At 40.2% G+C, this 25,630-nt stretch overlaps 2 protein-coding genes across 2 annotated transcripts; both read right to left on the bottom strand.

Moving 5' to 3' along the window:
- Positions 1-426: 426 nt before the first annotated feature.
- On the bottom strand, positions 427-9,565 carry rx1 (retinal homeobox gene 1). Its single transcript, XM_020080483.2, has 4 exons — positions 8,557-9,565; positions 7,227-7,561; positions 4,192-4,445; positions 427-3,200 (listed from the first exon to the last, which is right to left on the bottom strand). Exons 2-4 carry the CDS (start codon positions 7,534-7,536, stop codon positions 2,682-2,684), a joined length of 1,083 nt encoding a protein of 360 aa, XP_019936042.1. The 5' UTR covers positions 7,537-7,561; positions 8,557-9,565; the 3' UTR covers positions 427-2,681.
- A 5,393-nt stretch (positions 9,566-14,958) lies between these two features.
- Positions 14,959-25,096, bottom strand: matk (megakaryocyte-associated tyrosine kinase). Its single transcript, XM_020080714.2, has 14 exons — positions 25,000-25,096; positions 24,779-24,915; positions 24,354-24,399; positions 23,454-23,567; positions 23,234-23,349; positions 22,350-22,569; positions 20,816-20,909; positions 20,535-20,600; positions 20,276-20,375; positions 20,032-20,116; positions 19,452-19,525; positions 19,073-19,268; positions 18,487-18,573; positions 14,959-16,280 (listed from the first exon to the last, which is right to left on the bottom strand). Exons 3-14 carry the CDS (start codon positions 24,360-24,362, stop codon positions 16,056-16,058), a joined length of 1,386 nt encoding a protein of 461 aa, XP_019936273.2. The 5' UTR covers positions 24,363-24,399; positions 24,779-24,915; positions 25,000-25,096; the 3' UTR covers positions 14,959-16,055.
- Positions 25,097-25,630: the final 534 nt, after the last annotated feature.

The following is a 25,630-nucleotide window of genomic DNA, read 5'->3' as shown; positions in this document are numbered from 1 at the left end:
CAGCCAGCACGGCGGCACCGGTCACTCTGTGAACATGTGTTGCAGCGGCTCAGCCTGTCGGCCTGCCCGCCTGCCTGGGGGCAATTAGGGAGCCGGGCCCTGTGGTCAGAGGCCCCCCTGGGAAGCGCTGATTGATTGGAGTCTCATCTTCCTAACAGGCTGGCACCCTGCCACCAAACCATGGAAAAGCAGAGAGGATTGGGAGGGGTAGAAAAAAGAAAGAGCTCTTATATGACAGAGAGAGGGAATACAAGTATCTGAGGAAAAGAAAGAAAAATGTCTCTGCCCTTGTATGTCAGATGATAACGATTATATTGTAGTAATCTTGGATTGCTCTTTAGACTTAGTGAGGTGAAAAAAAAACAGTGACCACGTGGGAATGAGTGCACAGGTCAACATGAAAGCACTGCAGTGAGAAAACAGAGATACGTCTTCTATCAAACTATATTTATTTTCAGATTGTTATTCTTTCCAGAATATGGACATCAATGATCCAGACAAAATCAAAAAAGAAAGAAAAAAATGATTTCACTAAGACAGATATAACTACGACATGTAAGAAAAAAACATAGGTAACAATAGTCTGTGCATTTTCACATAAAAAAACAAATCAAAACTGGGATCTAGTGCAGTTTTGTCCATTATCTAACCTTTGGCTTATTCTTTGTCCAAAATCACATATTTAGCGTCCTAAAGAAGCTCTTAGTGTGCAAGGTAATCCGTATTTCCTCCGGGGTCCTGGCATCTTCCAGCAGGGGGTCTAAACATCACTAACAAACAACAATAAACAGCAAACAAACTACATGATGACTGATCATGAGCAGCAGATGTAACACTGTTTCCCCTCTCAGAGCAGGATGTTTCAATCAACCAGAAATGACCAAATGTTGCTTTTGTTGTCTCTGTATTCACGACTTGCTGTCAGAACAATTTTCACATCATATTAAAGTGAAATATCACAACCATACAATGGGTATTTATGGGGGAAATGAGTCTCTTTTAAAAAATATACATATAAAAATACAAAGGATTCTGAAATTGCACTTTAAGATGAAGGATTCTCTCCCCCTCTTGCTCCAAATCCAAGTCGAAAAAGTTACCGAACAACTTTTCTTGGCATGTTCAGTTCTGTGAGATGCTGTGAATCATAAACATCCTGATAAATTTAACTTATAAGAAATAAACTGTGTCTTTACCTTGAACATAATTAGAGGTTATGTCTGTAACAGATGGTACAAGACTAATATAGTGTCACTAATGACCGTAGCAGCTACGATCCATGTTTCTCCTCCTGTGATTGAGAGAGAACCATTTTCCATGACAAAATGGTTACAAGGGCCTATTTAGTGCAGCCTGAGACCGTTTCCAACCCCCCTCCTCATTTTCAGACAAAGAGGATGCACTTGGATCAATTGTGCTGAACAAAGACTAAACTATGTGGGGTGACGCATCACACAGGGCTCTTTCTGCTGCCCCGCACGTACACGCAGCCACCCAACACTGAACTGCCAACAGGTTTTCTCCTCCAACAGCCACTCAAGCAAAAAAAGAGGGTTGCTCCTCTCACCAGCCTCCCTCTTTTCCTTCATTTCTCTCTCCTTCATTAAAGCATCTCAGCAGAAATCAGAAAAAGATTATCATCGTGCAGGAGTGTTTCCTTTATTTGGTATATTCTCTACAGCTCTGGTCCACTGTAGAAGGTGCCATCATATCTCTGACTCTTGTTTCCTGCCACAAAAATATGTATTTTACACTTTATGGCGCCGTAAATAGCGTCTATGTACATTGAGAACTATCAGCTGTCATCTTCCTCCAGTCATACCAGGGTATCTATAAGCTTCAGGTTCAAATATCTAAACCATTCTGTAATTGGGGGATGAACTAAAAACCAGTTAAATAGCTGCTATAAATCAACACATTAGTGAGAGAGGTGTGCACTTACAGTCACAGTCATGTGTCTAAGTGTGTTGATTTTCCTGAAAAAGCTGCACTGAAACTTCATTCACAAAATTCACAGAGACTCTGATGAGCTGACCCATGAAAATTCGACAATTGGATTAATTAGTAAAAACACAAACTCACTGATGAAAACGAGAAAAGTAAAGAAGGAATGACAGAATGTGTTGATTTGTCCCACTCAATCAATCTGATGGTTGAAAATGATCTATAAATAAAATAACTACAGCAGAGCTTCATTTTGGGGATTTTCATATTTTAGCATGTTTCTTCTAATGTGAGCTGTTGCAAGGGACAAACAACCAGACAATTATTTTGCCATGTGTCAAAGTATGATTTTCACCCCAGCCAACTTCAGCATACAAACTGAGTATGTGTAGACCATTGAAGGGAAGTCTGTAGTTTCTTATAAAACATGGTTGATATGGAAATAAAATTGTGCAGGGGGAAATTGCCATGAAGCAGAGGTTTGCTGATGATTTACAGCACCCAAAGCATCAATAACTCATCTTTTTCATGTCCTTGAGATGAAAGTAACTGAAAAACAATATAAGAAAGTCCAAACTAAATCCTAAAGTCTTCACAGTTCAAAATCCTTCTCCTTTGCTCTGTGGGTGACACTTTTCCAACACTGTACTCAATGTTTGTCACCCTGACACCCAAGAAAAAAAATTTCATCATCTCCCTTTCCCAGGGTCTCTCACATAGGCTGCCAGGTTTGTTAGTCACATGGGTTGCCAGGTTTTGTCCATAGACTGGATGTGTTCTTTTGCTTTCATTCTCAGTGCAGCGATGCTCGAGCTGCGCTGGTTCACGTCCTCCAGAGGGTATTTCTCAGGGTATGGTGCCGGACACTGGTAAGGAGGTGGAGCCATACTCTGCATCCCCTGACCCATGGATGGATGAGGATGAGAGTGAGGATGAGAGTGAGGATGAGAGTGAGGATGAGAGTGTGGATGAGGATGAGGAGGATGGGGAGAGGAGTTGAGGAAGCTGTGGCTGGGGTAGCTGGGCTGGAGGCCTTGAGGTGGACCCATGAAGCCAGGGATGCTGTGGACAGGCGTGGCACTGGACAGGGGAGAGGTCAGCCAGGGGTCCAAGGGGAGGGAGTTGGCCATCGGACCCATGCTGTGAACTGGTGCTGGGCGGTTGAAGGACAGCATGGGAGAGTCGTGGAGCTTCATAGTGCTGGCGTCCATTTTTTCCTGCCGACGCCATTTAGCTCTGCGGTTCTGGAACCAGACCTGGACCAGGACAAAATCTATTATTATTACCATGATAGAAAGGAGAAGTGCATTCTGGATTTTATCTAAGGACAGTCAGTATGTGTCAATCAAAATGTTGTCCATAAATAAGTTTGTTGTTGGAAGCCAGTTGGCTAACCCTAACCCTCTGGCAAAAAATGTGCATGATGCATTTTGTTCACACCTCCTTTCTGTTTTGTATTTTGTGATAAGTGACACATCTTCATAACAACAGACCAAACCACAACCTCCCATGAAGCCCACATGATGATTTGGCTGAAAGTTCAAGGAATTTCCAGTAGGTTAACTTCAAATTCCTTTTGTTTTGTTTTGCTTTGTATTTAGTTTCAACCTTCCATCATCAGTTGAAGTTGCTGTGTGCCAGTCTTTAAGATGCCATCCAGTCTTAAGCTTCAGGTAATCTAAAGAAGGCCCTGCCATGTTGAACACTGCACCTACTTGGCGTTACACCTCCATGACATCAGGATTATGTATGTTCCTAACACTTGGAAACTGTCATTGAAGTTGCGTAACTATCTAGTGCTATCACCTCACCTGAACACTGACCAACCAAAGCCCAACAACTTTCCACTTTACGTAATAGCACCTCAAATTAAATAAAACACCACTTTAACTCTTATGATTAACTGTCAGCTTGTGCTGTGCGTATGAAGATAAAAAATACAAACTGTTAATTATTATATAAAGCAATTAGTAATTTAAGTAATAACTTTGTAGTCATTTGACTGCTGTCAAATAATAATAATGGAATAATGGAATAATGCAATAGCAGCCCAATATAAGAGACATTTGTACATCAATGAAAGTAACATTAACAATAGACCCTCAATATCATAAATGTAAACTAAAAAATGTCTTGGTTTTATCATTGAAACAAGTTAAATAATTCTCCAGCCAAATGATCTCTGTGATGTTGACCATTAAAACTTAGAACTTGTTGGTTAGGCTCTGATGTCGCGGTTCCTCTTACCTGAACTCGGACCTCAGGCAGGTTCACCTTCATAGCCAGCTCCTCTCGGCTGTACACGTCTGGGTAGTGGGACTTCTCGAAGGCACGCTCCAGCTCATGCAGCTGGTAGGTGGTGAATGTGGTGCGGTTGCGCCTGTGTTTCTTCTTGGGCTGATCGTCCTTGCAGGGCTCCGGAGACTTGCCATCATCACTGTCAACGCTCTTCCTCGGCTCACTCAGCTCATCATCGCACTTATTTGTGAATAAGCCAGTGTCTGTTCAGCACAGAAGAAACATAAATCAGGAGTGGGTACTTCATTCATATATAGTTTTTGATGTGTGTAGGTGCAAAATAGGAAAGTAAAAAGTGAATGGGTAGTTAATATTAAGAACGCAGTGCTCACTTTCCAGTAGAGCAGACATTAGTTTGACACCTGCAACAATAGGCTACTGTAGGTCAGTGAAGCAAGCAATCCCCTGAACTTCAATGAAGCTCAAAAACATTCCTAATCGGATTAAAGAAAAAGAAAAGAAGAAAAAGTGTTTCCAGTGTTTATCTTCATCAAAAGTAAAGTGTCTTTAAAAAGACATTCAAAAACATTTAAAAAGAGTTCCCACTTGTTTTGTGAACTCACCTTCAAATCACACTGTTCTCACTACAGTAAAACTACTTTTAGTTAGAGGTTTAGTTTTAGCTCAAGTGCATCTGAACCATGTCAACATGTGACAAGCAACTGTCCACTGATGCTACGAGGCTTTTACTACAACTCAACTCCTCATAATCATTTCAGGCAAAAACCTCAGGCTTCAGAGCAGTTGCTCTTCAGGAGTTAATGTCTGTGATGACATTGTTCAGGTTGTGTTGTTGTAAATTACAGAACTAAGACTACTAAATACTTCCTGTCTGGTGTATTAGAATGTTCAATGCTATTTTATATATGAAGTGAAATTTCTTTATGGATGAAATAATACATCTACAGTACTTGTTGTCATGATAAACAGCATGACCCTATCAGCACTTAGTTGGACAAAAAATTATTAATGAGCCATCTTTTTTTTAAGGAGCTTTCAATTGAATCTCACTGTCTTGTTCATTTTTCTCAGTTGTGGGGTGAAGCCATTGAGGGGACTTTAAATGTACAATCACTGATATTTAAGGATAGGGGGCAGCAGAAACAAGATGTGTGACACTTTACGTCAACACATCATCACCTTTGGGGTTAAACATGTAATGAAATGGTTACTGAGCAAAATTAGCTTTCATTTGGAGTCATGTATCTGTCCACCTGTTGAATCAATATTCACTCTCTTTTGGCTCTGGGTTTGGTCTCCTCCAATTCCTGGGGGGAAATGCATCTCTAAAACAAACCCACTAGTTGCTAAGTCTGTTTGTAGCTTGATGCTTAGCAGGTACTGTACAGTGGGTTTTTGCACTTTTGCTGAAAGCAGCTCAAAATTGATGCTATGACTTCAGTGAAAACAAATCAAAACACTGAAGTTGTATTTTTTACATTTTTGTATCAAGTTACTGCTTCTACAGTCAGTGATGGACCCCAATAGGGTTAAATGTTAAACTACTCATTATAGTTGTTTGTAGATGAGGTTTTGTCCACTTCATTGTTCCCTGCATGTTGACGAGACCTTCGGACCTTCACTGTCCTTTCACTGCTGCAGTGAAACAACTGCCAGTGTATGTATGTAAATGTGAGCTTGTTTCTGTTAATAGGATGTGTTGAAGGAGAGAAAGGAGGGGGTCACTGTGGCCTTTCAACTGGCAAATGGGAGCAGAGGCGAAGGCAGAGCAGGGATTTTCGGGGGTTCATTTATCCACCTCTCATTAAGCAGCTATGACAAAGGCCAGGCTCTGACAAAGGCAGAGGTCAGGTCTGGTTCAGTGACCAGCTCTTGGCCTGTCAGCCCATCACAGTCGCCAGTCTGAAGGCTGCCCACTGTTTATCAGCCAGCAGAACATCTCAGTATAGGGGGCAGGGGGGGGGGACTGGGCTGACTTCACAGGATAGCTACACACAAAAGGATGATGTCATTGGTGTTGATGTACCTTAATAATCAAGTAAACTAACATCTGCCTGGATCCAGCCACTACATTTTAATCACTCATATTCATCTCCGGTCGACGGACATTATCAGATTTTTCTTGTTCCTGTCACAAAATCACCAACCAACTGCCAGGTTCTGCATGTGAAAATAGCCTCAGATTAAACGTGATAAATTTGATCCTGAGATGGAACGATAACAACAGCACCCGAATGAACTACTGTACAATCTAATCTGCACGCAAGAGAAGATTAGGGGAATTCCACAAGGGGATGGGATTGTGTTCAGGGACATAAACCCCCCTACACCATCTTGTTCTGTGATTTATCTCTCAATCTCAGCCGGCCGCACTTCACACAGCTAATGCAACAGGCTCTGCATGGCAACAGTAAGTAAGGCATTGATCCTGAATCTGCCAGTGAGACGTTGGAAATGGATGCAAATGGCACAGAAATGCTGCACCAACGATACAACTGTCCTGGAAGTGCTGCATTTAGATGGGTCCAATTTTTTTACTGTATTAGTTGCAACTGTCTAACAAACAATGGCTCAAGCTATGAAAGATCTGAATGGGTGATTTATGGACACTGTTAAATCTGTTTTTAAGTCTTTTTTTAATGTGTACTGAACCTGTACAGTCTGATACCTTTCCCCATCTTTTTGTGAAAAAGCATCAGGCCTAGATACATAAGTTTATCTTACTTAAGATGACCGACTCATTCTGGTTCGTGTTTGCACAATTAAAAACTGAATCTGCTTTTTAGTCAGTGATCAAAGTGTTTTTCAGGATTAATGTTTGCTCAGAGGTTTCATTAACTTCACCTTAGTGCAGTAAAATCAGTTACATCTCACCCGGCTTTCCAAGACCAGTGGGGGGTCCTGTATAATCAATACTCTGGACCATTGCTAATGTTTTGGATTGAAACATATAAGTGTTCTATAGAAAACTCTGCTTTGTCAGGATGGAAGCCAGCACCATCCTCATCCTCAGCCTGACTCACCGTGGTACTGTTGCTGCTCTGTGCTGCCATTCCTCAGAGAGACCAGGTGCCCGCTGTAGGACGGGTGTGATGAGGGTTCCTGCTGCTTCCCACTGGACTCCACCAGGCTCTCTATGTCCACTTTATGGGGTCCGGGGGCCCCTGCAGGACTGAGCAGGGGGTCCTGGTCCTTGCTGAAACCAAGAATGACATCGATGCTGTGGACGCGGCCCCCTGCAGCGAAGCCCCCACCTTTGCCCAACTCGTGGAAGTTGCTGGGCGAGAGGCAGCTGTCGTCCACCATGCTCATGGTATCCAGTGATAAATGCATCAGGGCGTCTGGGCACTCACCTGGCCTGAGGTCAGAGGAAAGGGGTTTAAGTGAAGGACTGAAGGCACTATAATAGGTCAGCAATCGCCAGGTTACCTGGGATGACTATCTGAACCTGATTAAACCCAACATAATCACAGGGGGTCGGGAAGCTGTTTCTTAGACTCTAAAGTCAGAGTGTAGTTAAAAATGTGCTGATGGAAACTAAAGGCACACGAGTTACCACTTAATTATAACCTTTTTATTGAATGGTCAGAACTTGCAGCCATGCAGCTTTAATTATGAATGTGAGTTAACTGCATAATTAAACATAAACTTTTGAAGTTTATATAAAACCAAAACCACACTGCACATAAAACCAAACACAGATGCAATCTTTTTAAGTCTCTCGAATAGTATTGTAAATAATTTATTCGATCATTATACTAACAGTATTTCCTTTTTCTGTCACTTTTCATTTTGTAAACTCGTAAGAAAACAAATCTTGAAGGCATCAAACCATGTTGTGTAGGCACAGATAGTAACTGTCGGATCCAAATCTTTTTGGGAACGGCAATTATGGATGTCTGTAGTTAGGTACTTTCATATGTATTTCATTCACAGCTTAGGTTACCTTTGAATAAATTAGTTCCTGAGACAATACATTAGCAAAAAATAAGAGAGAAAATTAACAGCAGAGTAAATTCTGACACACTAGGTGCTGATGTTAATTAAGATGCCCTGTCTTTAATAGATGAACACGATATACAGTGAGTGAGTAAAGTAAAGAATTGTGTGCACCAAATAGATTCAGTAATGATTTATGCATTAATTGTGTTCTGTCATGCTCATTCAAAGAGCAACAGGAGTATGTGGAGTTGTGATAAAAAGTCCTAAAGTCCTGAGCGTTTGTTTGATCAGTCCAATTTCCAGATTGAGCTCAGCTGAGCTCATCTTTTTGGACTCACACACCTTCAGTTGGTACATGCAAACACAGCTGAACTTCAGCGTGAGCAAGACCTAAAATGACACAGATCCTACCTCTTGGATGTAAATACGCTGAAGTGTTGAAGCTGCTGATGCCAGTCCTCCACCTGTTCCCCCTCCAACTTCACTCCTCCACAGATCCGCTATGTGCTCCGCTCACTCAGCCGCCTCTGCTCACCTTGCATGTCTCTTAATGATTTCTGTATGTGAAAAACAGTCCTGACAACAACAAAAAAAAAACACACTCCAGTAAAGTGCAGGTAAATAAAAGCAGCCCACTGCAGAGGACAGTCAACACATGAGCTGAGACGCCATGCACTCCAGCTCAGAGAGGAGAGTGGAAGAGGAGGCAGACACAGAGGGAGAGGTGGACAAAGCTGAGGGGGGGCGTAGGAGGTGAAAAGAGGGGATTAGGAGAGGGTTGTTAATTGGGATCCTTCCCCTTTAAGAGTGATTGGCAGCTGTTTTCTGCTCAAGTAATTGTTTTAAATGTCTTTTCCATTCACCCCCACAGGAGGAGGCCGGCCTAATGAATCCCCAACAAGACTTCCTTTCATAATTTTTTGTTTTGTTTTAAAGACAAAAAGAAAAAAACACGGAGGTTTTCACCGAGCAAAGCAAACCTCCCAATGTTATTATGTGGAACTACATGAAAAGGGAAACTTTGTAATGATAATACAGGAGGTCCAGTCTAAAAAAACAAATTCTCTTCATATAACAAGCTGATAAGAGACCTGTTCATTTAAAAGGCCAACAAATATGTGTGATTTAACCAATCCAGGAAAATGTTTTGTTTTTTTCTGTATTTCCTTTAAATAAAACTGTACAAAAGTGAGATGTTATCCATTTTCATAAAATATTTTGTGAAATGTTTGCATGAAATCTGTCTGGATTTAATCTCTGTCTACTCTGACATGTCACAATGGCACTGTGATGATTGTTTATTAACTGCAACTCAATTGTTGATGTAAAGAGGAAAATGCCAGACATATGATAAAATAGATAATTGTCTTGAAATGAATGACTTGACAAACAATATATTTTAAAGAAAAAGCATAAATCCCTTTGTGGCTACAGAGGAAGCTTTGTAAAATTAAATATATTTCCCTAAGTGGTGTAAGTTTGTGTTGGAGAAAAGAAATTGTGTTTTTTGAAAGAAGTGAGTTTACTGGACTTCTTTAGTCTGCTCCTCATCTCTGCTTGAGATCAGTAACTCGAGGCTATATTAGATGATACTAGCACAACAAAACTTAATCTCCAACCAAACTGTAAGTAGTCGTGTTGCATTATGGATAATGTAGGCACCAGGAATAATAACTGACTGATTCTGTTTCTGGTCCCAGAGACTTTATTATTATTATTATTATATTTTGGGGGTCTGGCACTGAGTACAAAGTTCCAGGCACATGTATCTGCTCGTTGTAAAATTAACTGTCGGGTTTCTCTATAATATTGTTTGATCTCGACCATGCTATGTGAAGTGCCCGGAGAAAATGTGCATCTAAATTGTGATTTGGCTCTTTAAAAATAAACTGAATTGAATGTGCCACTGTGTGTCCATATCCAGGCACGAATGTAAAGACATGTGAGATGGGTTTTTTAATTGGTGGGCTGGTGTATACTGTCACTGAAGTTCTGCCACAGCAGCTCGTAGTTATTTTCAGCAGATAACTCATTGGTGTCATTCAAATAATAGAAGAGAGTGAAAGAAAGTACGTGGTGGTTATGTAGTCAGGTTATAATAGAGGAAAAATCTTATCAGAGTAACGGCTTGCAAAGTACAATCAATTATTTAAATTGTCTTTTTTTTGTTAAATAATTTAATTGAATAACCATCGAAATTCCAAACGTGTAAACCAGTGTGTAATACAATATGAACATTTCTTTGTTACAACATAGTCTTTTATTCCTATTGTTAAAGTTGACTCTTGTTGTCAACAAGCTTAAGAGTAATGATCACTCATTCATCCCCTCATAATCGTCTAAATACATTTCTGTCCCTCCGCTCTGCCTCTGTTTTATAATTGAGCATAAATTGGTTAAAAAGGAGCAGCGTATCAAGCTGCTTAGTTTTATCAGATGACAATGTAAGTCCCCCTGATCCTATTAGCGGTAAAAAGCAGCTAATGTGTAAATGCGCAGTGTCAGCTTATTGAGGGAGGTGTAGGGGGAGGAGGGAGGGAGAAAAGGAGAAGGGAGAGAGGAGGAGAGAGGAAGAGAGGGGGAGAAAAAAAATAGGTGAGGTGGAGGAAAGAGTGAGGTGGTGTGACAGGGAAGGTATTCATGTGATTCACTAGCTCTCTGTCATGGAAAACCACACACACACACATACACAAATCTCTCTTCTGTAATTGGTTGAAATTGTTTTTACATTGACGTTTGATATTTCTGAGGCCACTGTGCTTCCACAGATGTGTGAACAAACTGCTGGCAGAAAGGTGGGAACGCACCACTGCTGGCAGTGACATTAAAACAAAAAGGTAGCAAGGTAAAAAGAGCTTACTATAAAAAAGTAATATGCAATACAATACAAAACTAAGAATATATACATTCAAAGGTACTTGACCTTTAACTGTTCGGAGTGTGTGTGAATAGTTATTGCACCGTGTGTGTGTCCGTTCACATTTTTAAACAGAGTGGCAGACAGGAAGAGCCTGTTCTATTGTTAAAGCCTAGAATAAACCCATTAAACGGAATCAATTAATCCTCTTGTTTAACGAAGTTGAATCAACATTTTTGACTCAGCTAACAGAGAAACACCCTTGTGCACACTGGAAATGTATTGTACACTAGAAATGTGCAAAAATAACCCTGTTAAAACATGTACAAAGATTTTACTGCCAGACTTTTGACGTTTCAATTTGTCGGCGTCCAGGTGATAGTACTGTTTCCTGCACTGTTAAACAACAAACAATCAAAGTGCCCAGTGAGAAGAAGAGTTGATTGATTTTGTAGATAAGCAGGTAGAGTTTTAAGCAAAGTATTGTTTGGAAAGTTTGTCTCCACATTGATGCCAAAGCTCCTTGAAAATATGTTGCACTTTATTTTCAGTTCACCCCAAACCAGCTCCATATGAGGTTCTCATCTGAAGACTGTGCTTCCTCTGTTAGATGTCTTTCTCAACACATCTAATATAGGTATACAGGATAACCTTGTGCAGTTTAATATTTACCTAATAATGAATGAATGTAACACAGTTCATAATGGTTCCAACACTTTCATTTGCACAGAGAGTTCACCAAAAGCAGAGGCACCTCCACGAATCAATGCATTAACTCGGGCTTTCGAGAGCAAGTAAGGTCTTCACCTGATGTAGCAGGAGACATGTCTGGTCATTTTCTGAGCCTAACACTATCCCAACCTTTGCCACATATCCACCATCCATTATTCTTACTGCTTATCCATGGAGGGTCGCAGGGGAGCTTACAGGTCACCAGTTCATCACAGGGGTGACAAACAATCCGTCACACTCATATTCATGTATCAGGCTCCGTTTAGACGCTAAAATTAACTGTGTGAGGAAGCTGGAGTACCTGGAGAAAACCTGCATAGATACTGGGAGATCAGGATAATCAGATCCATTGTCCTGGCTTAGACATTCTACTATGACACTAGGGTTAGCTCTTTAAAGCTAATGACAGCTCAGGATTAAAGCCCGAACTACTCACTCATCTTTTCAGGAAAATGTAATTATGGAGAGGTGAGTATTTACTGCTGCACATATATGGCCACTCACACAGTATAAGCACCATAACACTTCCGATTGTTATGTGGGCCTGTGTCTGTTGTACGGGGAAGTTTTATCAGAGTCCAGTTTCCTGAAGCCAGTTAAATGACAACAGACGGATAATTCAAGAGTCCACAAGACAAATGTGAAAGATTTTTGCTTTAGTAAAGCTGGACCTTCCCGTTGTAGCATTATACGAACCGCCCCACAATCAGTTTGATAATTGTACTTTGCATATTCAGTTCAAAAATTGTCTCAATGTGAGAAGCCATTGAGTCCTCAGGAACAACCAGTGGAGGACAAGACGTTTGAGTTGCCAACAATGACAGAGACGATGAAGTGAAAACCCATCTCTTCCCTGTGTGCTGCTGTAATTCCACACAGGTATAATCAGGGCTGTTAACTTGTAAGTCTTACACTGCGTGGAGCCTGACCTACTTACAGTATGTCTTGGGCTAAACATATTTCACACTGTTCTTGTCCAGTCCTTCCACCCAGTTTCTTTGACAACCGCTCATCCAATTGACTTCAGATTTGACAGGTGTTATGCTGATAATCCCAACCATTTGACGCATCAGATCGATTTAGTGTACAGTGTCACACACCCACAGACACATTTTGGTCAGGCAATACGATGGTGATGGGCAACACAGGAAATATAGATGCTATATGAAAGCATCATGTTAATGTCGGAGCTAATTTAGTCAACTTTAAATACTTTCGGCTCGTTTAATCTATAACAATGTGTCATACTGTGTACATTGTTGATATATTTTGTGTGTAAAATTATTATTTCAGATAAATGTTATGGAGTAAAGTACAATATTTGCCTCTGAAAATATACTGTAGAAGTGGTGCAGATAAATAAATTGTACTTCTATATGTTACTTTCCATGACCAGTAAATCAAAGATAATTTTCTCTCAGGTATCAAGAGGGAAGAGCTATAATTTGCCCATGAGGATCCATCTTGTTGCTTCCAGATTCCTGTAGTTATTGTAGAAAAGAAAACATAATTTTGCAGTACAGGATGAAGATGAAGGTTTTGGGTTGTACTTAGTGTCTGGAGCAGAAGAGAGCAGCTACCCAGGGATCTACTCAGACTAAATGGTATTCTAGGAAGAGCACATTATGTACTTACATAGGCTCAGAGATCATGGCCATGCTTTTTTCTTAACCTCAGACCTTTTTTGTTCTTAGCCTCAGACCTTTTTTTGTTCTTAGCCTCAGACTACAATCTACTTAAAACTAGCCATGGTACGTGACTGAATAAGAAATAAATTGAAATTGAAAGTGGTTGAATTTTACTTTGATTTCAGAGAACGGGTCAGAACATCAGTAAGCTGCTGTTTGTTTGTTTTGTGATATTAAAGTAGTTTCACTCCAGATTTCTTCACTCCACCATTCCCAGCCTCATCACTGGAACCGTCAGGACAAACTCTGTTTCCCCATTACAATAAAACCTTTGTTAATCATCTCCAATCTCTTGATTTGTGTTCACATCTTGGCCCTGAATCTGAATGGTTATAGTATTCACTTACAGTATACAGGAATGTGAGGTATAAAGACCCAATGTCTTTGTTGCCTAATAAATAAATTTTGTCGATAAAGCGTTAAAGGCTTGAAAATAAGAAACTGAGAATGAAGGAGGGAAAATCATTTAAATGAAAATAGGAAAGCAACAGCTGACGGCTCACTCTTTGTTTATCTACGTCATTGGATCAGCAGATTAAGTCTTCACTGAGTATTAGTCGAAAAGCACACCTTGGAAGGTATTAGAACCCACAAAGAAAAGCATCTCAACTCAGCCATTAACATATTGGATACTGGTGCGAACACTTTGTCCCCAGATCCCTACATCAGTGCTCCAGTGCAAGGAGAAAAAAAAATCCTCCAACAAATAACGTATAACTCATTCTCTTCAAAGACAGTAAATCTTTTATTATGTTTTTTTTTTTTGGTTCCTTAATAAATCCTTGTGCAGAAAATTGCTGACATCCCATTAGAGAGCTTGAGGAAAACCCAGAAGATTGAACAAATCATGGAGGAGCCTCGTCAGTGCTGCATGATAACAACAGATAAAGGACCAAGCCTCAATTTGGGGTCCATCTCCTGGGACACAGACAAATACCAGGATTACATAGACTTAAAATAAAATGACATCTTTAATTTGGTCTTGTGACGTGACAATAATCCAAAAAGGGAGGTTTCGCATGTTGTGAGTTTTGAGCTTGAAAAGTATATTTATCTTACATTTAATTGCATTTCTATTAGATGATTACACACTGTGAATTTAGTGATAATGTATTGTAATAAATAGATTAACTTTATATGTAAAATAAACAACTCCACTCCAACAATGAGAAAGCCTGAAACATTCTGTACCTGCAAAAACCCAAAGAGATCCCTAGAGATGAGAGTAGTGGACAGCAGATAACACAAGGTCGCTCCTATAATCTCAAAATCCCAATACAGACGGAACAGAAATGAGTAATAAATAAAACATTTCCCTTAGTTTTAGTCTCACAAAACAAATTCAATTTAAATACACTGAATTAAATTGAAAAGAAATGAATCAAAGTCACTCTGTAGTATTCTGGCCAGTGGAGTGTGAAGCACAAAGTGGCAGAAACAGGCTTGGTTTCTTGAATAAGTTAATTCTGGCATTCATAGAAGTCAAGAAGCTTTACTGTATTAACTAAAAGATTAATGAGCAGCCACACTTCAAAATGTCTTTAAAAACCAACTTTACTTGTTATCAACCATGAGTGACATTAAATATTTTTCAGACTAAGCCCTGAGTCCATGGCATATTGCTGAGCCTAATGCTGGAGTACAGGCAGATTGTAGAGATCTGGTGATTAAATCCGGATGAACATTTTTCTTCTTTCTTCATTTCATATGCTTCATCTTTTTTCTGACATCTCTCCCTGACATTACCTGCAAATAATCAGTTTTTACTCCTCATTTGAAGCATTATATTTTACGATCGTGTAGATGTGATCATGACATTCAAAATCAATGTAAAACATTTCAAAAACCACCATAACACTCCACTGTATTATCATGATGCTTTACAATATTGCTTAAGGATGAAACTGGTGCTTTGTGTTTTTCTTACTTCAATAAATCCTAAGAATAAACAAAAAATCAATCATTTAACGATGGTTCTCTTTTTTATCCAGACCATATATAAACCATATTTGACATCAATAATATGACGAGTACTTTGACTTTTTAGTTTGGCTCATATCACATCTGCTAACATGGAGGGGGTGGGATCTATGATCTGTACTGCAGCCGGCCACCAGGTGGTGATCAAGTCGCTTTGGCTTCAATTTTAGAAAGCTGTCATTTCATCCATCTTTAAAAACAGTCTATGGTTTTAAAGGTGACTGGTCATAAAGGTGAACGTTCAGATTAGTCGTGTGTACACGTTTTCATTGCAATCCATCCAGTCCTTAAGATCACCTAAGTGATGTCTCATGAAAATCCATCCAACAGTCATTTGATTGCAGCCTCAGTATTAAAATGACCGTGTCAAGATATGATTCACCCATTTTTGCTTTGCACAGAACCACTGAAGTGAAGTAACTATGTTCATGCCTCCATCTTTTAAATCTTTTCTGGCATTACATGATGACCAGAACCATCGTCTTGTCATATCCGCCAGTTTAAAGGAATCCAATCGGACTGCTGGGAGTAAAGGAACATTTACGCTGGATCTTTTTGCGTGATGCACAGTGAGCGGGTTAGCTGCCGAAGAGTCATCACTTTTATTTCCACCATTGGGAGTTAAAGACCAGGATCTGCAACAAGATCCAGACTTAATCCCCTCCTGACGCTCCAGGGCCCGGGCTGTGTTTCTCCATCTCCCGCTCAAGTTTCTCCATCTCCCGCTCAAGTTTCTCCCTCAGTTTGTGGAAAGCAGGTCTTCTGCGTGGCTCCTGCTCCCAGCAAATAGTCATTAGGGAGTAAACGCTAGGAGGACAATCTTCTGGAGCCTCCATCCGATAACCTCCCTCCACTCTTTCCTTTACCTCCTTCAAAGACTGCATGATCAGGGAGCAACAAGAAAGGAGGAAGAAAGTGTGGATGGAGAGGGAGAAGTGGAAGGTTTTCGTGACATTAGTAAGTATGAGGATACAAGACACAAAATAAAAATTTTTCAACAAATCTCATTTGTCTGGCTGCATAGCAATTAGGAAAAAAAGCCTTGCAATCCTTTTTGCAAATAGAAAGTTAGGTTTCTTTTGCACTATGTGGGGGAATGTGTTGAAATCACAGATACTAACCAAACACACACAGACACACACACACACATACTACCTCTTTGTAATTTTGACCTTGGTCCCTCAGTTTGTCTCCTCTGCCAAATAACAGCAGATAACAAATTACCAGGTGCTGAGTTTAATTGAGGGCACAATAAACTTGACTCAAATGAATTAACCTGAACAGACAGTGATTAGGAGATAATCATCTGCATTTAAAAGGACACCACCACCGTATGTATTGTTCAAAAGAGACGTCAAGGCCTCAACGTGCCAACTGTCCCTTCCATTAATGCTGCCTGTTCCTGCCGTCCTCACTGAACCATTGGCCAAGACACAAATCACCTGTGATCAGGGCACAGGGATTACAAGAGAGAGAAGAGCAAACAGGGCCATGTTTAAGTAGCATACTTCCTTTTCAGTCTCTCCATTACAGTTTCAACATGATCCTGGTTACATCAACCTGTTGTCTCTTACACCTACGTGCTCTGACCTCTGTGACACCAGGAAAGATTACGCTTCTCATCCTACAAACACATTACTTCCGACATGTTGCCCAATCACAATGTACTGTAACAGTAGAGACTCCTTTGTGAAGTGTCTCTGATAAACCTCTCTCCTCGCTGACGCAGGACAATGATGTCAATGACCTGAAGCAGTTTCCTGCTCAGACGTGCTAAGTCAATCCAGTGATGACGGCCTAGTGATGAATCTAACCACTTGGCTTGGCTGCTTTTCCACGGACACACCAACTGCGTGATAAGACAGGAGTCCCGACATGACATGGTAACAGAGTTAGGTAACAAGCCTGATACTCCTTCCTGTTGCTGTGGGCTGAGAGGGGAGTCAGTTCATATTTTCATCATGATTTCTTTTTTACTAGAGCTTGCTAGAGTTGTCAACAACCAGAGGGATTAGGAGATGACTTTACTCTGCCGGCACCCACAAAACTGGAGACATCAGATTATTTAGTGCCATCACAGTAACCAGAAGTTGTAAAATGTCCCTCAGTGAAAAGAACAACTGATTTTAGATCATATTAGATTTGAATTATCAAACAATTAATTCAGTAAGATTATAACATTATATGTCAGCTAATGATAAAAAAAAAAAAAAGTGTTGGATGATAACTGTCTTACATGTCATCAAGCACCAGCAATCAATGGTGCATTTGTTCTGGTCATGTTAGTCAATGTTTGAAGTGTATTCCTCTGTATGCAACAAAACATTATACCCTGATCCATGCATGGTAATATTAGCTGCATCTCTAACAAAAAGAAACATAACACCACTTCATACCAGTCAAATGCTGTAATGTTTACTTCAGTGAAATTATGATTATTCTTAATGAGATGAAGGCCTGATTCTGCTCCTTTATACAGTGGATCAAACAAGTTAAGGTGTATCTCCTCCGGTTTCCCTTTTGTGATCATGTGGTGAAGATATTCATGCAACCTGATTTTGTTTTCTCTTTCTCTCGAGTGCAAACATTCTGCACACATTCATACACCCTGCACTGTGCAGCTGCTTTTTTCCCCTCCCTCCTTCTCTCCTTCAGTGTCCCTGTGTGCCTACACAGCTGTTACAGAAACAGTCCATCACCAAATGACTGTACAGTATGACAGGCTGCTTCTGCCACTCACATATTATACGTTATATAAAAATGGAGTCTGTGTTTTACAGTTGTCTAACTTTCTTCTACTTGTCTCTGCTTTCACTTTTGGAGGGGTTGTTATTGTTGCTGTCATAATTTGTTTTGTTGAATCGAGCAAAACTGAGAATATAAAGTGTTCAAAAAAGGATTTATCAATAGTAAAATCTTGTAGATTTCATATAGGGGTGACCTCTCTCAACATCAACCTTTGTCATCCATAAGCACAGAGAGAGAGATTTGAGATTTTCAGACAGAGTAACCATGCAGATGTTTGATGATGTAAACACACACACATACTGCACACCAATAGGAACATATATTAGTGCTACATACCATCTTCGGGTACGGCAGACGACCGTATGAGAAGATCTCCCACAGAAGAACACCGTAACTCCAGACATCTGACTTTGTGGAGAATTTCTGCATGATGAGAGAAAAGGTTTGTACTTTCTGTTTGAAGACACTTTATTAAAGGACCTACTTAGTAAAGGGATTATAAGGGGGTATTCAAATTTGAAAATCCTGATAAAAGACAAGTTATACTGGAGAAAGATTTGCAAAATCACAACCTGGTTTTAATTCATGGATTAACACAGATTAAAGGGATTTAATTAATGATTTCTCAATAGGCTTAAATATAAAAAAGTGAGTCATGACCACCCTTCTTTTTTGTTTCATTTTACTTGAAATTCTCTATAAACACCCACACACTCACACCTATAAATATATATATTTGTGTGTGTGGGTGTGTGAAGATATTTCAGGATGTAATGATATAGGTTCTAGACAGATACAGAATATTAATAATATTATCATTACATAAATAAGTACATATATAAATAGTACATCTAATAATAATAATATTGATAATAATGATCAATAAGTAATAAAGGGTAAAAGAAAACCTCTTTAAACCAACCTCTTTCATCAGAGCTTCAGGGGCGGTCCATTTAACTGGCAGTTTGATTTTATCTGACACCTTGGAGTCCACCTTGGTCAGACCAAAGTCGCTGACCTTGGCCACACTGTCATCAGAGACCAGGATGTTACGAGCTGCCAAGTCTCTATGAACCAGCTTCTTAGACTCCAGGTACTCCATCCCGTCACACACATCCCTGCAGCACCAACACGCAAAGCCACACAAGCAAGTCTCAGGTGACTTTCATGAAATACACTGTTCAAATGCACGCTGCCCGTCTGTCGACACTGTCTACACTCAAAAACACAGTATGTTATTTGCTATGGAGAACATTCAAAGAATTAAAATAATATGTTTTTCTATTCACGTTGGAACTCACAATGCAAAGTGCAGCAGCTGAACTGAGGTGACAACTGAACGTCCCCTTGTCCTGAGAAAATTAACAAGGTTTCCCTGCAACACAAAATCCATTGATATAACACATCATGAATGTTCCATAAGAGGATTTCTCAGTCGATGTTATGTGTAATACTACACATAGCAAGCTGGGGTAACTATTTGATACTACAGTATATCTGAATATCAACTGCTTTCTAAAAAAAATATCATATCATTGGTTGTGGTTCATTTGACTTCGATGGAACAACAGTCTCCTCTGAGCTCAGATTGAATTCCCCAGAAGAGAAAGTCAGACTCAGCTGCACAGCCCTCCCTGCACTTTGGTGCCTCTGAGCAGCCGCAGGGAATATGGGTATTTTAGTTCAAACTCAGACTTTTCACTCAATATATGTGGTTTTATTCTGTTGCCATACACTTTTGAATAGTTGTGCTGAGCATCATTTAGTTTACTGTAGATATATATCCACTCTGTTTTCTAATTTCAGTTATTTTACATAGTTTTCTGTTCTTATTGTGAGGATGTTGATATGGAGAACCATTGATAAACATGTTAACTGTACCTTACTCATGAGCTCTGTGACAATATGAAGCCCTTTGTGAAGAATGACGCCCAACAAACGCACCAGGTTTTTATGCTGGAGCTTCCTGGGAAACATAAATCACAATGTAAGTAAAGTAAAAGTAAAGTGATGAAAACACAGAGTTCATTTATGACTGAGCAAACACACTGAAACTGAGGCCTGATTCATTCTTCAGATGGTTTTGGCAAAAGATGAATATTTTAAAGTGCTGAAATGTTCTCACGTCATGACTGCTGTCTCCTGCAGGAAGGCCTGAGCTGTGACGTCACATTTAATGGTCTTTACCGCCACCTTCTGGCCCATGTACTCTCCCTTATGTACAGCTGCAGTGGAGAGTGACACATTATTTACCCATCACAGATGACAGCACTTTACTTCTCTTGCTTTCATGCTCTAAATCTACTTCCACTACAAACCCTGTGAGGCCACAGAGATTGTAAAACCAATGAAACGGAACAAAATAAAATCTAAAAAAATCTCACCACCAAACTCCCCCTCTCCAATAGTCTCCCCCAGTGTGAGCTTTGCCATGTCCAGCAGCCATCCAGCTGTAGAGGAGAGACACATGAACAATATAAACCTGCCTCATTCTTAGACTTTCTCTTTTTGGTCATAGCTGTAAATATTTGATATTCTAAAAAGGACTACTGATGATTAATTTAAATCATTTCAAGAATGCACCCTCTTCTTGAGTCCTACTGACGAAAGACACTGTTGTCCCAATATAATTTCCTTTGGACTCAGTTGTAAACAGGAGACTTACTTTTGGACAGCTCTAACTCAGCTGACTTGGCTCCTTGTTTTTCTTTGGGCTTTAGAAGAGTCGTAGCAATGGAGCCTTTGTATTTCGAGTAGAACTGCAGAGACGGAAACACAACAGCAGATGTTCATCACACACATCTGTGGACATGGGACACGTCAGTGCCGGTCAGCAGGTTTGACCTGGGCCACAAACTAAGTGTGTGTCTATGTTCATGCTTGTTTCGGTCTGTAAAATGTGTCCATAATCATAAATATATAGCTTTCTCTCGCTTAAAACAATAATTGCAAGCTCGTTGAAAATTTCACAGTTTGAGCTGTGCAGGAAAACATCAGTAACCTGTGAACAGTGTGGTCATGTGTGAACACCTTAACAAAGTGAGAAAATAAGTGAGCGTACAACCTAAATTAAGACAGCAAAACACACTGCACCAGACAAAATGTGTAGAGATACTGGTCAGTGTCAATGTATGGCCTCTGTTCTCAAATAATAGAATATTTTTTTGAAGTAAAAAAGCAACAGCTGAATTTAACTAATCCAAAATAAATTTGAATTCATGAAGAGGGACATTAAAGTCTGGTTTGGTACAGTCAGCCGTCTGCAGGTACAGGGACACAGAAGATACAGGAGCAGACGATTCAGCAGAGACGGCCCTCTTGTGTGTTCCTCACAGGAACTTGTCAGCCACTGTGACTCAGACCTGATGACGTCTGTGGCTCACTGATAAGGTGCTGCAGAGCGATTGCAGCTGCGTTTCAAAAGCTCAATGCTGTTGAGCTTTCACTGCAACCTCAAGTCAACCCAGGCCAAACCAAAAAAGGAGTGTGTTCAATGAGGTTTCCTGTCTGTTTCTCAGTTTGTTTCTCAGTAATATTTGACACTGGTGGTGTTCAGGCTGACTAATAGTTTGGGCTTGAATACAGTATCGCCCAGGGCTGTTGTGTCCAACCTTTTTGGCTTGTGAAGTTTCCCTATGGATGACAGTGTTTTCAGTCTGTTGGCCCAGCACTTCAGTCTGAATATAAATATCATACAACTTTCCTGGCTTCAGATCCCACAACGTTGGAGATCCTCCAGCTTTTGAGTTTTAATGAATGGATTTAATTGAATCGCCACGAAATTTGGCTCATCGATACTTTTCCTCTAGTGCTGTCTTAAGGTCAAATGTTTAGTGAAAAATCTGATTAAAAATAAATATATTTGATGGAAAATAAATGTTTTTTTTCTGTTAATTATCTTATGACCCATCACACTGATCTTGTTCATAACCCAGGTTAGAAACTACAGGCCAAGGAGATTTAATTATTTATGCTGCCAGTGTTGTTCAAACTATTTTGCTTCTGAATACACTTTAGACATAGATGGATTTGTGCCTGAAATCCCTTCTCTCTCTGTTATATGACAGTGACTTTATGAATAATCCACATTGAGTCCTCAGGTAATACTTTTCTTTTCATCTCCACTTTTCTCCTCACAGATGTTGTGAACACTGCAGCTGGACTTTCAAGCTTTTTTCCCCCATTTCATTTTCTCTCACCTCGATCATGTCAATCAGGTTGTAGAAAAACTCCATGTTGTCAATAGTCAGCTTGTTGTCCTGATAAATCACTCGGTAGTGGACGACCTCTCCAGAGATGCTGACACACAGGACGTAGTCGCCGGGATGGCGGACAGACTCTCGCACCAGGAACAAGCCGTCCTCAGCTGGCTGCAGCTTACACACCGCCTCTGGACCAGAGATGTTCCCATGGAACCAGCTGATGAAAGACGGCACAGGGTGAACCACAGGAATAAAACTCTTTGTCTCTGCAAATCATGCTGATACTCTTTCTGATTGGATTCACAAAAGAGTCCCAAACATTTCACAGATATAATTTTTTTTTATCAGACAGGGGGTCATAGCATCAGACCAGTAGTTGAATTTTAGGGGGATGACGTCGCCTTTAAATGAAAAATACCCCATATCCCTCCCACTTGATAACCTGTCATTTCATCTCCTCTCAGTCATAGTGCCGCATGTTCAGACAGATAGTTCATTTGAGTGTGCAGGTGCACTTCTTACAGTTTGTGGGTGTTCCTAAAGAAATTGCAGGAACGCCATTTTATTTGTAATAGTTGAAACTGAATGGCATCAAAATCCGTGCTCTCCCTCTCCCATACAAATACACCCAAGAAATATATTTAAGTTTGGTCAAAACTTGTGTTGTTGAGTAATTTTTGACTCCTAGTAAAAATGAACAAGGACTAACCAACATTTCTAACTCATAAAAAAGGGGAAGTTAGGATGTTTAATACTCAGTGTTTGTTCCAATGCCAGCCCACACAGAGTGGTCATAAGATTTGAGAAAGTGACAGAAAGTCGAGTTTTCCTGTGAGAAGCTCAAGAATAAATAAGTGTAAAATTCAGAAGAGGAGACTCACGGCATGAGGCTGAGGCTGGGGTCGACACGTAGAGCCTCTCTTTCACGAACACTGGTGGAGTTGATGAGCCCCTCGTTTCCTTTGATGTTGTGTCTGGCTTTGTAAAATCCCTTCCTCTGAAAAAGAGCCATGAGTCTTGCGTCATACGGTGAATCACAAAGAGGCTGTACATGTAAATACGTATGAACTGTGCCTTGTGTTAGGTAAAACATGACAGTACTGTGCTAATGTCAACTATAGTGAAGATGTCTCCTTTGTGATAAGCCAGTTCTCCGGGTTTGGCTTTTCTGTGGTTTCCTTTGGCCACACACTGAGTCCCAGCAGTCCAGCTCATCTGCAGAGACAATAAGGAATCAGCCATCAGCTTTATAATATATCTGAAATAATGCAGTCAGACTTTACAGGCTTGTCATAGTTTTAAAAAAAACTACTTTTTAATAATCTGTTATTGCCATGACAATTTGTTATTGCAATGACAATTTATTTGGTAGTATTAATAGAGGAAGTAAGAGCAGATACTCTTTGTCTAAGTTCAATAACTGCATTGTTTATTTCATGAGCACCGACCTGCCTCATTTAAATAATCATTCATATACAATCTATCACTTCAACCCACTGGATCTCACACTTTTTATTACTTAGCCTAAGTTCCTCGTGGTCACCATGTAGCTTCCTGTAATTGCCATTCGAAATACAAATGCTCTGGTAGAGTTGTGTAATCACCATTTCATCAGGCAGACTTGCTCTTTCTCAAAAAATCCGGGGAACCACATATTAAAATGACAAAGGAAGTAATTTATGATAAAGGATTCACGCTGACTTTTTAATCAGGTTAAATCAAAAATCTGCTAACAGAGAAGACCTGGCCAAGTCAGTCACAGCTACAGTAGAAGTAAAAATTTAGATTTTACCAGAGCTTTAAAGTTCAATACCAGAAACCCTGACTTCCATCTCTACGCCTACACACTAATCCTATTGTATTAAAATGACTTAAATGACTATGTAGCTGTTGTTTTAGATCTCTTAATTCAAATCAATAGCTCTAGGGAAACTTTGACACCACATAAAATAAAGGTTTCGAACCTGCTCCTAAACACTGTCCTATATTCCGTGTACGTACCTTTGCCATGACCAGGACAAGGGCTGGATGATTCTGCGTCGATCACCTGTAAAGACGAGAAGGAGTCTATGAATATCTCAGAATAACACATCCGTCCATGGTGTGTGTTTCCTGTCTGATGTCTGGATATGTGCATGAGGAGCAGCAGCTACGGGTCAATACAATAAAACAATTAAGATGTTGACATGTTACAGATGCTGACATGTTACAGATGTGCACATGTTACAGATGCTGACATGTTACAGATGTTCACATGTTACAGATGTTGACATGTTACAGATGTTCACATGTTACAGATGTTGACATGTTACAGATGTTGGCGTGTGTCTGACTGCTGCTGTGGCATGAATGTAAAGTAACAACCAGCTGAGAACCTCTGACAGCTTGTTCAGTGTGGATGCTGGTGGACATGAATGTTTCAGTACCTGCAGCCCCCCCCCCCCCCCACTCTCTCTGGACAGATGCTGACAGCCTCCTCTCCTCTCCTCTTGTCTCCTCGCCTCTCGTCTCCTCGCCTCTCGTCTCCTCGCCTCTCGTCTCCTCGCCTCCTCTCCTCAGTAAACTGCAGGAAAACAACCCCACGAGTTCAGCTTCTTCTCCGTTTCATTCAGCGGTGACGTGTCCTCTCAGATATCGTCGTCCTCACAGATGGACAGGAGCAGATCCAGTAATGTCTCCATCCAGATGTGCCAGCGGCTGCTGCCGCGCGAGCGCCGGACTCCGTGTGTGAGTGTCACTTCCTGGTCATTTTGGAACATGTAGTTTATATTTAATGAGGTGACGTAAGAAGTGACGTGGGTGCAGTGAGGAACTTTTCGTTAGTTGTTTGGTCTCTTGACAATGTCTAAGCAGGAAAAATGACACACACGCACGCGTCTCTCTACAGTTGTAAGGACACTCATTGACATAATGCATAATAGCCCCTTATCCTAACTTTATCCAACTAAATGTCAAACCTTAGACCAAGTCTTAACCCTCAGAGCTAAAATGTCCTGATAAAGTCAAAAAGTCCTCTTAATGATGGTATAGAACCAACATTTGTCCTCATAGAAGGAAAACCATGCTGGCACACAGTTGTAGATTTCTTGTAGACTTACTTTAACCTTTAATATACTTACTACTTGCCTAACGTTGACTTTATGCTTAACTTTAATTTAACACTTACCATAACCTAATCTTTGACATCATTTTAACCTAATCCTAACATTAAGCTAACCTTTGCTATAATCCTAACCTAATCCTAACCTTGTCTTTAACCTTAACTGTGTCAATAGATC

This window comes from Paralichthys olivaceus, chromosome 3, assembly GCF_024713975.1.
Source record: "Paralichthys olivaceus isolate ysfri-2021 chromosome 3, ASM2471397v2, whole genome shotgun sequence".
Lineage (NCBI taxonomy): Eukaryota > Metazoa > Chordata > Actinopteri > Pleuronectiformes > Paralichthyidae > Paralichthys > Paralichthys olivaceus.
The sequence above is the reverse complement of the archived record's forward strand: the minus strand, read 5'-3'. Positions and strand labels throughout refer to the sequence as shown.